The sequence below is a fragment of the Thermobia domestica genome, chromosome 12 (genome assembly GCF_964235325.1).
Source record: "Thermobia domestica chromosome 12, izTheDome1.hap1.1, whole genome shotgun sequence".
NCBI lineage: Eukaryota > Metazoa > Arthropoda > Insecta > Zygentoma > Lepismatidae > Thermobia > Thermobia domestica.
Window position 1 is genome coordinate 177,014,361 of NC_137465.1, and position 14,291 is coordinate 177,028,651.

The 14,291-nt window shown below is 34.3% G+C and overlaps 1 protein-coding gene across 1 annotated transcript in view; it reads right to left on the reverse strand.

The window, feature by feature from the left end:
• Positions 1-3,597: 3,597 nt before the first annotated feature.
• LOC145666853 (myosin regulatory light chain 2, smooth muscle minor isoform-like) overlaps positions 3,598-14,291 on the reverse strand; it is a 69,147-nt gene continuing 58,453 nt past the window's right edge. The window contains exons 5-6 of the mRNA XM_081734432.1: positions 10,191-10,239; positions 3,598-4,132 (exon numbers count right to left, since the gene is read on the reverse strand). Coding sequence (XP_081590558.1) covers positions 4,022-4,132; positions 10,191-10,239 — 160 coding nt within the window. The 3' untranslated portion in view covers positions 3,598-4,021. The remainder of the gene's footprint in view (positions 4,133-10,190; positions 10,240-14,291) is intronic.

Sequence of the window (14,291 nt, forward strand, 5' to 3'; positions counted from 1 at the left end):
ATATGCAATGAGAGTATTCGGAAAATCTTACTTCTTCGGCTATGTAATAGTCATTAAGAATAAAGGCATTTTCAATCTTAAGAATTCTGTACATTTAAAGATTTCTCGAACCTAGATCATCTTCGTATTTTATTCTTCATAACTATCATTAACATAAATTTCACAAAAAATTAAATATTTACAATGATTTCTTTTTTTAAAATTTGGTATACTATAATATATATATATATATATATATATATATATATATATATATATATATATATATATATAATATTGTAGTATTCCAAATTAAAAAAAAACGAAATCATTGTAAATATTTAAATTTTTGTGAATTTTATGTTAACAATCAATGCTGGCTTGAGTGCAAAATAACAACTGTTTGAATTGAATGAATTAAGTTAGGGTTGTTTCCAAAATCTAAACCGGTTTGTTGAAATAAATCCAAAGCTTATTTTATTCTATGGGAGATACACATGGAACTTCCAGACAAGGAAATATAAAAGGCATGCGGAATACATTCCGCAGTTTTATATAAAAAGGATCATTTACGTTCATTCGACACATACTTCAAGTCTACACTTCAGCTCTAAACTTGTCATTCGTCTATAAGTTACGCAAGTCAAAAATAGACAGAGACTTCGAGGTTTACTTCAAGTACTACAAGAAATACAATGTTAAGTGCCTTTTCATATTAATCTGATAATTTCAGATTCCTTGCTTCGTATCTCAAGCACAGCTTTACACACTTTACGAGAAGAAATAATGAAATCAAAACCTCTTTATCACTTAATTGTCAATTTCCTATTCTCTTCAATTCATGTTTGTTTCTATCTCTCACAATTAGTGATGTGAGGTGGAAAATATTCCGGAAAATTTTCCGCTATATTTTTCCGGAAAATTTTCCGTTCTAAAAAATATCAGTAATCAAGTAACAATTCATCAGTAGTCATAAAATTAGTTGAATTCATGTACAGAAATGTAAAAAAGGGAAAGATCGTTTAAAGAATCTGAAAATTTTCATGGCTTACACAATTTTCAATACTATGTAAGAACAAGTTAAACAATTTTTAATGAATCGAAATATTTTCTGTCTTATATGGAAAATTTGAACTTTTTATGAGTCGGAAAAATTCATCATTTTGAAGCAAAGAGTAAAACAACTTTTGTGAATCAGAAAGTTTATTGCTCTGTAGAAACAAGTGAAAGGAATTTTCATAGATCGGAAAATTTTCATCACGATGTAGAAACAAGTGGAAAAAACTTTTCATAAGCTGGACAATTTTGGATATTATGTATAGTGATGTTAGGTGGAAAATTTTCCACTATATTTAACTGCACATTCAGCTACAAAATTGAATTTTTGTAGAGGCAAGTTAGTCAGCAACAAATTATAATTTTCCAATTAGCTTTCGGGAACCGGAAAATTTTCTAATATTTCAAGTTGAGAAGTAAAATTTTACACAGTGTTTCTCTCTCTCTTTTCATCTGCGAGCTCCGTTGCTAAGCGGTTAGCATAGGCGCCTTTGGCATGGAAGACCTGGCTTCGATTCCCAGCGGGAGCTCATGTAGTTCGGATTTCACGTTAATCAGTTGGTCCCGTCTTATATAGTCTCGCTACTGAAAGGGACGTTAACTCAAAATCAACTCAATTCAACTCCTCTCTCTCTCTCTCTCTTTGTGTGTGTGTGTGTGTATACCAAATGCAGAGAACATGAGTTCGTAGAGTACAAATATCCCATTCTATTATTTAAAATTTCAGTTTATTAAAAGTCATGAATGTTTTCCGATTCATAGAAACATACTCCACTTATTCCTATATCGTTGTTTAGCTATAAAATTTATTGGTAGTAAATATTGTCTTAAAAAGTTTCATGAAGTGAAAATCTAACGATTTTTCATTTCAAGAATGTTTCAAAAACTTCAATGCGTTCTTCCCTCAGAATCCACCTTTCATCTTACAATATTAGATTTCGTCAGTTTAATACGCGTAAGACGGTTTTCTCAGAGATTTTATAGATTTACATTCTGCAACATTTATAAATAAGTAGATCTAATAGAGAGAGAGAGAAACACTATGTAAATTTTTACTTCCCAACTTGAAATATTAGAAAATTTTCTAGTTCCCGAAATCTAATTGGAAAATTATGATTTGTTGTTGTCTAATTTTCCTCTACAGGAATTGTATATCTCAATGTGCAGTTAAATATAGTGGAAAATTTTCCACCTAACATCACTATACATAATATCCAAAACTGTCCGGATTATGAAAAGTGTTTTCACTTATTTCTACATCGTGATGAAAATTTGTTTTTATAGAGCAATAAAACTTTCCGATTCACAAAAAGTTGTTTTACTTTTTGCTTCAAAATGATGAAAATTTTCCGACTCATAAAAAGTTCAATTTTTCCATACAAGACACAAAATCTTTCGATTTATGAAACATTGTTTCACTTGTTCCTACATAGTACTGCAAATTGTGTGAGCCATGAAAATTTTCAGATTCTTTAAACGATCTTTCACTTTTTAACATTTTTATACATGATTTCAATCAATTTTATGAATACTGAGAACTGTTACTTGATCATTGATATTTCTTAAGAACGGAAAGTTTTCCGGAAAAATATAGAAGAAAATTTTCCACCTCACATCACGGCTAAACAACAATGTAGGAATAAGTCATGTTTTTATGAATCGGAAAATTTTCCGTTTCAAAATTTTCCGGAAAATTTTCATCACTGTGCAGGACAGACAATTCTTCGATTCATGAAAAATTGTTTCACTTGTTCCTACATAGTACTAAAAATTGTCTGAGCCATGAAAATTTTCAGATTCTTTAAACAATCTTTCAATTTTTAACGTTTCTATACATGAATTTAATCAATTCACGAATACTGAGGAATTATTACTTGATCACTGATATTTGCTAAGAACGGAAAATTTTCCGGAAAAATATAGAAGAAAATTTTCCACCTCACATCACGGCTATACAACGATGTAGGAATAAGTGGAGTATGTTTTTATGAATCGGAAAATTTTCATCACTGCTCATAATATTCTGAGACAAATCAGCGTAATATTTCGATAGACTTGAGAGCCTGCAATCAAGAGTTCGATTTTCAGTTGACACTCCAGTATTTAGTATTCTTCACAGAATAACATGGTGGAGGCTCCGGATACATCTTTACAGAATAACAATATATTCTAATTTTTTTTTTTTTAAGCAGTATATCATTAATCTCAAATTTAGAAATTTTGATAATTTTTTAGTACTGAGGGATGCAGTAATATTTCAATGAACTTTACCCGCAAGCTAAAACTGGCATCCCAACCCGCGTATCTAATTTCTTATCATTATAATATAAGTACATTCGTATCTCATACCATTATAGTTCTAAACGTACACAATATATTATACAGATTCTGGACATAGCTTAAGGTATGTGTGAGATATTGGCATTTCTTAAAAAGTCTGTAAATGCTGTTTAAAGATGAGAGTACAATGCCAATTTAAAAAATAAATAAATAAAATAAAAGAAAGATAAAGTTCAGGTGAACATTTCAAGGAAAAGCCAGAAATAATAAAATGTACAAATATTCAGTTCATAATTGTTTTTTTACTTCATACATACAAATTTCGAAACATATAAGGATCAAATAGTGTAGAAATAATTCAACAGTTCATTCATATGAATGTTATCAAGTAATTGTGTCATGTTTCCAATCAACTTCCAACGTACCTGTTTTAATAAAGTAATTTACATTAGAAAGTAGACTACTAATACACATTCTTGAAAAGGTTGTTTACACAAGTTTTGTGTCAATAATAGATAAATCTTTGACAACATCTTCAAAATGGTCTGTGCTGTCTTTTATAGTTAACTGTAGGAAAAAAATATTTATAAATACTTGCTATATTTATGTACTGTAAGTTCTGCCAATAGGAACTACCCTAGCCAAAGTGTTCTTTCGTTACACAGAGACATTCTTTTAAGTTTTCTTTTTATTATAAAGAAGGAAATTATTCCGACTTCTTTCGAACACCAGACAACATCTTGCAAAATTCAATATAGTTCAACATCCACTTGCCCTCTCGTGAGTAAATTGGGGCGTCCTCGAATGCAATTTCTACCTACAAGAGAAAAAAAAATATCTTTTAAGCATACTAAATTTAAGATATTGTTCTTTCAGAGTAATCACAGGCAAAGAGAATATTAAGAAATTTGATTTCAATCATGGCAAGTCAATAAAAAAGCGTGGAAAAATAGGGGAAATTTTAAGGTCTCATTTCGATAATAATATGAATCAAAAATTAATTAAAATTTCGTTATTACATGCTTTTCTTTAACTTGTTATTATATAATACAACCGTGTCCTCAAATCTTGCAACGTATATTTAATTCATTTCCCAACGTCATACAGTGATGAAAGTTTGCATAGTGACATAAGTCGGTTAACAATACAATATTCTATTGTTACTTTTATATATTTTTAAAGATAGATTTCTTGTAATGTGTAGCGCTTGAACAATAATATTGTCAATAATCTTCAGGTACTCACATTTCCTCCATAATATTTTTATTAATAAATTTTAGCAATAATGATCAATAAAAATATTGAGGAGTGAAAGCGAAAGTGAGTACCTACAAGTTTATTGATTAGATCTCGTTTTTGATTTTAAAGATCGATATCAGCCTTGCAAGAATCTTTACTCTTGAGTAAAGCAAAATTATCTAATATACAGAGATTAAAATTCACAAGTTCGAACAAAATTTCAGATTTTCACCGTTTTTCATAATGCTTGAAAAAGAAAATCGAAAATGCTTTCTTTTTAAAAAAAAAAAATAATAATAAAATAAGCAAATCGTGCGAAAAATAATACTTTGAAAATCTACTTTCTTTAAAAATTTAACAAAAGTAAGTGAAACCATACTAAAAAAGAAAAAAATCTCAATATTTCAAGATGAATTTCTTTTAAAACAGAATTACTTTAGTACCATTTGCGTTTTATTTTGTTTCATTTGTTTTTAAAGAAAGCGCATTAAAAAAAAAAAAAATCTTTTACGTTGAATTTGGAGATTCGGACAAGAATACATTAACGATGAAGGACATGTCCTCAAATTTGTAAAAATTAAAATGAATTCTTTAATTCAATGTCGCATGGTTAGAGTAAAGAAAACGGACGATTAATGAAAGTACTGATTATGAAATAATTTTAGAATGAGAATGTGGAGGGACCGGATGAATCCTGAAAAAAAAAAAAAAAAAAAAAAAACACGGACACGGTTTTGTTCATCACAAGCTTGTATACGCTGAGATGAGACTAGAGCCTCCTTGCTTCTCAAATATATGGTATAAACCTTGTCCCGCAGTTGAAATTGCTACTGGTTAGTGCGAGTGATCAGAGATTTGATTCTAGAGAAGGGTACAGTTCTCCATCGTAGTCAAGTTGTTAGCACTCGTTCTTTCTGTGCACGTAGTCTCGGATTCGACTTCCGGGAGAGTACTTACCTCACGTAGAATGATCCTACTTTACCCAATAAGTCAAGTCTCATATAGCTTCGGTACTGAAAGAAAAAACAACGTAAAACTCTTATCAGTCTATTCAACACGTAAGTAAGGACACAGGTGTTGGTAGTTTGGTTATATACAAATAGTGTGGTATTTTCTGCGGATGTTTCTATTGCCTCAATTTAAGAAAAAAAGAGGTGCAGTAAGTGTGTAATGTTTGGTAAATCCGACTAATTTTTGGGAACATGAAAACCATTTCATTTTATTCGAGATATCGTAATTTACCACCTTGGTTACAATACAATAGTTATTATATTTTCCTTTTTCTTTTTTGTCCTCATTACTTCTGGGTACCTTGTACCTTCATATCATTATATTTACTTAAGAACACTTGCGTAAGTTAACAACTTAAAATAAAACTGAACTAAAGTTATATTGTTACGCAGAGGGGATGGATATAAGGCCTGAAATTAGTTATCAAAATTGAGATATGCTATATAAAATATGAACCAAAGTCAATGTACACTATGAAAAATATGTGCTTATTTCATTCCTATTATAAATAATAATAATAATAATACTGTAGGTGTAACTGCCAGAAATTTGCAATATATAAAAAGAGTGTTTGTAAAAGAACTCCCTAGATTTAAGTATAAATTTAATTGGGAAATGAATGAAAACTTACATCAATGAGTACATATCATGAAAGAGAATTCCTTCAAGCTTTGTTTAATGTTGGTAGACTTCAACGCGGGATCCATTTGTAGCCCTGCACACGTCGAGACGATATTCCACTTCTCGCCACGTATTCATCAATATTTCAAGTATAACTATCCCAACTGCCGCGACGATTATTTCCCGTAAATGATTGATGTATCTGATCTTTTCACTATACACAACATTTTTTATGTGGCCCCAAATCTTTTCTTTAAAAAATGACATCATCATCAATTCTGTGTAGAGAGTCAGCAGCAAACTCATACCTTTCGATTTTATCAGTAAGTTTAATTTCATGTAACAGTTGCCATTTGTAGGCGCGCAACTTAAGTCTTTTACGCGCAACATCATACGCAGTACCTTTAGGCCAATGACTTCTGCGGGCTCCGAACACAAGAAACACGGATCTGTTCAACAACATCTTCAGAAGTTTTCGGTGTACCTGGTGATTTTGCTTTTAAAACACTACCGGTTTCCTTGAAAGACTTTAGCCAATGACGGATAGTTTTGCTGTAGGTGGTTTACCACCATACTGACGTCTAAAATTACGTTGCACTGTTATAACTGACTCAGTTTTCACAAACCAAATAACACACTGTGCTTTCTGCTGCGTAGTACACATTGTTGCTGAGCTGCTCTGCACTGCACGCCTGCCTGGACTGAACTGAGGAAACAGAGGGGGAAAAAAACAGCACTGTGCCGTCTCAAGGTCAAGCAGACCTGCCAACTGCAGGGTAGCCAAACTTGGAGAGCTGAGGAATCAAACACCACAAACTAGAATAGTGTATGTTACTTTGTACAGATTCTAGGACACATTAAAGCAAGGGAGTTCTTTTTCAAACACACTGTATATGTTTACACACGCTGTGACAGCTCACTTTTCTACGATTTTCTTAAAAACAAGATTTGCCGTACATTCAGTTTTCCAACCTTATATTGTAAATTACAGTCTACTTTTTAGTCAAACCTTATTGATATGATACACTTATTACTAGGGTTAGGATTTTATTGCACTATAAATGCGGGGATAATGCAAAATAAAAAATGCAATTATGCACGCACTATAATTTGAAAAAAAAATGCTTTCACAGAGAATCATCCGTTACTGTTTATTAGTGTATTACCTATATATATATACAGTAGCGTAGCCAGGATGTGTGTTTGGGGGGGGGGGGCCAAGTGCTGTTATAGGTACATATAGAAAAATTACAAACAAAAAAATATATAAACATAAAAATATATAAAAAATTACAAACATCAAAGTACTAAAGTACATTGTTGGATCTCTTTGGGGGGGGGGGGGGCCCGGCCCCTCCGGGCCCCCCCTTCCCTACGCCACTGTATATATATATATATACACGTGTTTCTACTCTGTTGTGTTTTTCTCAAAAGAGGCACGTAACACTGAGTTGCAATAAACAACAAAAATCATATGTAGATTTTCGAACTGGAATACATGGTGGTTGTCTGCAAATAACGATTTGTACATTGAAAGGTTCTTTCAGTTTCTACAGAAACCACCGGAGCATATTCGAAATAGACCATATGACTTATTCCTAGATCACTTTCTAATTTGGGCAGTACAAATTTTCTGCCTGAAAGAGTGTCCACTATCGCACACAAAACATGGTACCTGAGGTTTTTTTTTTTCCCCCAATACATCTGTCATTTTTCTTGACACTACCAGTCCTACTTCCCCAGGAACACTTTCTAATGCACTTACTGCATTTTTGATTGAGTCAGTTGAAGTTGTCAACTTTTCTCGAGATTTATCTAAGGAAGTGATCACACCTGGTAGAAATCCAAAATTAGATTGAATGTACACAAGCTTACCTTGAATTTCAGGATTGGCCAGTATCTCTTGTGCAGTTCGAATCGCGGAAGTTTCGGAGGGGTCGAAAGAGTCTATCGTTTTCTTCACAGCTTCGAAGTTTTGACAATAGTATTTACAGGCTTCTAGCCACGTTCCTCACCTGGTAAGAACGGGGCTAGGTGGTAGAGGGAGTTCAGGATGCTCAGACTTAAAAGCAGCTACACGTGATGGGACCTTACTGAACACTTTCTTTACACTTCCTATGAGTTTATCATCAGGAAACTGCACACGTATCTCTTCAGCCACTTTGTGGCAACCATGCGCGAGGCACGTAATGTGAATCATTTTCGAATATAGCACCTGCAGTGAGTTCGCTGCTTTTACCATATACGGTGCAGCAGCGGTTACAAAGAGCAGCACGTTTTCATAAAGGACGCCATTAGGCCATAAGATATGCATTGATTTATCAAATAACTTACTGATCGTGGAATAATTGACCTTTTCCAGAACTTCGCAATTCAAAAGAAATGTTTTACCCGGCCCACCCTCCTGCATTCCTCCGAATCTCACGTTTCATCCATGGACACCCATATTTTCTTTCCGTCCACTTCTTGTTTAATACACTGCATTGTTTTCTCGTAAAGTTTGTTCACGTAATTCTTCCTTAATGTCAAAGAATCGGGGAGGGGTTTACAAGTGTATTTTTCCAAAAAGGCACGCAATGTCACGTTGTCCACTTTGTTCAACGGAATGTCCGCACAAATAAATGCTTCGCACAGATCTTCGAAAAAAAAAAAAAAAAAAAAAGAATTATTTTTGGATGTACCACACTGCGGGAGAAGTTGTTGCGCGGCGTTTGTCTCTCGTTTCGCACGTAACTTAAGTCCCCGTGTGTGTTTGTCCCTTGAAACATGCTGTTCAACGGTAAATTTTCTTTCGGCTGAAACTGCCGTATTACACACCTTGCAGTAGAGAACACTTCCATCTGTTCCATCTGTTGTAAATACTTTTTCACCTCCAAGTTCACTCACAAATCTTTAAGCTTGGAAGCAGTACTCTCTTTTATCTTCGGCATTTTAACCAGATAAACTGCAGAATTAGGCGTCTACCAACAGCTCGGCAAAACAGTGAATGCCAAGGTCACTGAACTCTCGCTCCTTCGTTTCATGTGACTAATCTCCAGAGACTGCAGTCTGCGGACATTGGCCACGCCTACTCCAACGAATCTTCAAACTAGAATCGTGTAGGCGGAAGCATTCTTCTTCAATTTATTGTTTTTATAGGAAAAATGACAATTATGCAGTTAGAAGTAAGAATAAATACTAAATATGCATGTAAAATGCCCAAAAAACTGTAAAAAAATGCACTTATACACAGAAATGGGCAAAAAACGCAAAAAAAAAAAAAAAAAAAATGCACAAACAAGTTTGTCTTAAATTACTTCTTTTTAATAAAACAGGATTTATAACACAACGAGCAATGTTTATACTAATCCAGAAAAAAGATGCAAAATCATCAAGATCCTAACCCTACTTATTACAAAGCACATTTTCAACTTTCAGCAGGAATAAAAGCTAAAACTATGGACGTGGTAATAAATGTATAAGATAGATCATTTTTATAATGACAAAAATTACGTAGTAGTATTCTGGGAAGTTAAATTTATTCACAAAATTCATGCTACATAGAACATGATCTATTCTTTCCTCAATAAACAAGTTTAAGATTGCAGAAGCAGTTGAAAATATAAATTCTATCATCACTTTTCATTTTTAAAAAATGCTAATGAAGTGTTGGCATTTAGATTAGGAAATAAATCTACGCAATTATAATAACATCCTATTAAGATGAGTTTTTTTTTTTTTGGGGGGGGGGGGTACAACTATTATATCGCCTCACTGTGAAGAAAGTTATAACAAGGAATTGTGTTAAGTAGCTTTTGTTTGTGGAGCCAACTTGAGTGAGATTAACAAGAAAAGTAGATCTTATAAGTGTATTTTAAATTAAAACTTACTCTCAGGTAAGATATTTTAAATTTGATCGTCTTAACTAACATAGAAGGTCTCTTGAAGTAATATAAATTCAATATTAACACATATCTTTTATCACTAAATTTATTGCTATAAAAGTTCAAGATATTTTGTTTTACCTCTTCCGATGTAAATCTGTCTCCCCAAGCCATTAAGTCATGTTTGAGCCTGAAATAATAATAAGAAAATTAGAAATTTTAAGAAACCAATACTAGAATTTATTATTTATTTTCACTAATAAACTAAGAACTGGTACAAGGCATTTAATTTCAATTCACATACTCCTTTATTAAATTTATGACATTCAGAAACAAATACACTTTCAATTTCAGATAACAAAAGTAAAAATTGGACAGAAAGCTGAAGTCTTATGTTTTACATCATGAATTTATTGGTGGAAACTCATTCTCCGTTACATCGTCTGATTTCAACGAAATTCGCACCACAGAACATGTGTCATAAAGGTCAATAGTTCGAAGATGTCGGAAAATACGACGACTGTACAGTAGTTGTATATATAAATCTATAGTTTGTGGATCTCAGTTTGCAGCTGTACTGCCAGGACGATGTCAGCAAACGCTTATTGTGCAATTAAATGACGTCAATTGTAGCCATAGAGTAAAGCTGCGAGAAACCTGGGGCTCCATTCCTTAGCGATTTGCATAAATGCAAAGCAAATTTTGCATTTCAATTTGCAAATGAAAAATAAAATGAAATCTTTGAGTTTAACATCCCATGATTATGCCCTTTAGACTAAGGGAGACGGATGATTAAGGCAAGTGAATGATGATGGAATAATAGGTAAAATGAGAAAGTGGAAGAAAATGGGAGTGCCTGTAGAAAATCCATGGACACAATGTTGTCCATCACAAACTTACTTGGTCATGGATCGAACCAGGGTCCCTACGCACTAGAGGTAAGCGCTCTACCACTAAGGCACTGTGTCCCCATTTTATTTGCAATGGTTGGAATACCAGTTATAATTACGTGTTACATTATCAGCATTGCGTTGTGATCCTCTAATTTTGCGATGACCGTTACTGAATGAGACCCAGGATGGTCGTTCTGCAGAATTTCCGTTTTACATTAGTACTGACGTGTCAGTAGTTCATCGTGCCAATAGTGTACACAACGGAGACACAGTGTTCCCACAACAGACATTCCTCCAATATCCCCCGACGCACGGTGAACACTTAGACATAAAGATCGTTCATATCGCCCTAACTGACAGGCAAATGTTCACTATTACAATCGATGGGAGTTCATGTGGTTCGGATTCCACATTAAGCTGTAAGTCTTCTTACGTGTAGCCTCAGTATTGAAAGAGACGCTAAACTTCATATAACCGACCAACCACCCAGTACAATTCGAGCTACCGTGTCCCTTATGTGAGCGCATGAACACTAAACGTTGTTCGAACTAGACCTACGTTTCCGCGTTCCTCTCGAATAGCTCTTACACTTGTGTCGGAACAACAATAGAAGTAAATGAAGGGCAGTGATATTTGGCGATAAGGTGGTAACTGTCTCTGTTTCGGACAGTGTAACGGTTGTACGCCGTGTTATCAACGTACAGATGAGTGGGAAAATTGAGCGTGTATTCTTACTCGTCATACAGGATCCACATCTGGAGTTTTGGTATGGGGCAAAAACCTACATACTCTGCCTGCTCTGTCTCCGGAGCTGAACCTATCGAATACATGCACAATACGGTAGAACAGTGCCTAACTGCCAGCCGGACTCCAGCAACGATCATCGTTCAACTACAGCAAGAACGTCATCATACCTTGTTGGCGAAACAAATGCTTTGTATGCTATTCGGAGTGATTATGCTTGCTTTTAAGGTGAGTGTTGTATGATTTTTTGAACACACTGTATAGCATTTTTTCAGATGTCCTACGGACAACTTATTGGGATTACTACCACCTACCTTCTTGTGTATCAAATTTGAACCAGATCTGTGAATCCCCATTAGGTATCCAGAAATGCGTTTGCACCAGTGTAATTGTAACTTGAGAATCCCAAAGCGGGCATGGAAATGAATAAATATTGCAGAATTTGCAAAATATTATCAAATCACACTAAAAAGTACACTACATGCTAAATACTTCATTTAACAGGAAAGAAAAAAATTAAGGAAAAGGAAGAAAAATATAGAACAGAAAAATCGCTGTGAGGAGTCCATGTAGACATCATCATCTTAGGATGCAACCATAGCAGAAAGTAGAAAGTGTTTCAGGTGGTGGAAGTTAAAGCTCACCGCCTGACTGAAACCGAAAAAGATTTCCCAAAATCGTTTACTTTCGCACCCTCGTTATGAAACCTAAAACCATAGGCTCTACTGAAGAAATACCGGAAATTCAAATGGAAAACCTGTCCTATATTTGCCATCAGTTCTAGTTTTCAACGTTCAATCACAAAAATAATATACTTTTCAGCAATCCAGTATTTTCTACTCTTCCAATCTTATTTACATACTTAACGTACACCCACTGTTCAGCTTTTTATATTGCGAAACTCTAACCAACTTCTTTTTCGATCTATGTCAACAATGGATCGATACTCTGAAGCGTCCAAATTCTCCATCTATCTGTCCAAGAACATGTAACCCATCACAACAGTTCGTTCGGCCTCACCTTCTGTATCATGAAAATGTTTTCCCCAGACTCTTAGATCCTCTCATGAATATGTCTATATTACCATCCTTTCAGCGAGTCGTTCTCCTGGTCTTGGGGGGCGTGGTGGCTCAGTGGTAGAGCTTTCACCTCCGGTGCTTGGGGTCCCTGATTCGATCCCAGCTCGCGCCGTGTGGACTTTGTGGTGGACAAACACCGTGCTCGTGGGTTTTCTCGGGGTTCTCCCGTTTCCTCCCACTTTCTTCATTCCACCATTTCATTCATCTCTCATCATCACCATCTCCTTTAGCCTAACCTGCAAAATCGTGGGACGTAAAACTTAAAGATTTCATTTTTCGTTCTCCTGGTCTTAACTATCTATAAAATTCAACTAACTACACTCCACCGTTTCCTACTTAACACTTCCTTTCATTTTTCATGTTTGTTTTTGTTCTTTAAATTACGGTTATTACTTTTAGTAGGTGCTTTTCGTACTGTATTACCTCTCATCATTTCATTTCTTATTCATAATTGACTATCTAAATACTACTCATTTCTAATTTTAGAACTACCAAAACTGAACCACTTGGCGTAACAGCCTCTTGTAGACCTCGGCCGCTCCAACGCCATCTGCTGGCGACCGGCAGACAATGAGTCTGTTGAAGATAAGGATATATTCCTGAATCAAGCTTAGCGACGAACACGTGGTCAGCGCGCTGCGTCGCCATCACGTCTTTCACGTGACTACCCAGTTTGCCTCACGACGATGGGTGGACGCCGAAAATTGGGAAGCATCGGCCGGGAATCGAGCCCGTGACCACGTGGATGTCAGTCTAACGCTCTAACAACTGGACTATCGTTTTCTCTAACTTTGGAACTACGTATAACTTAAATAAAAATAAAATCTTACCAAAACAAACATTTGTTGGTACTGATGTTATAGTTTTGACAATATATCATTGCCTTCAATAGACAAATAAGACAATGAGTCTGTTGAAGATAAGAATAGATTCCCGAAACTCTAACAAAGATATTAATAATAAGTGTCTGCTTTCGTTAGATATTATTTTTATTTAAAATAATTTGCTATCAAGTGTAGGTTTTTTTTCCCTACATTTCTTTCTTTTATCAAATACTCTTACCGATCACTTAGTTTTATCTTCCTCCGCTTGGAACACATTACTTTCAACTTTTGTGACACTTATCACATGACTGAGTTCCTTGATAGCACCCAGGACCCTTCACAGTTACTTTTCATCTGTTTGTTCATTTATTTTTCCTTATTTTTTTCTGTTTCGTCCCCTTTGTATCTAATGAAGCATTTAGCGGAAGTACGTACTTTTTTTAAAAGTGTTATTAATAAAGTTTTAACTTTATTCTGGTTAGTAGTTCGTTTCCCACGCCCAAATCGGTTTTTCTTTGTTAAACACACACACACACACACACACACACACACACACACACACATATATATATATATATATATATATATATATATATATATATATATATATATATATATATATATATATATATATATATATTAGAGTAAATGGTATTTCTTAAAAATATTTTGTTTATGAATAATGATTATGAACGTCTGAGG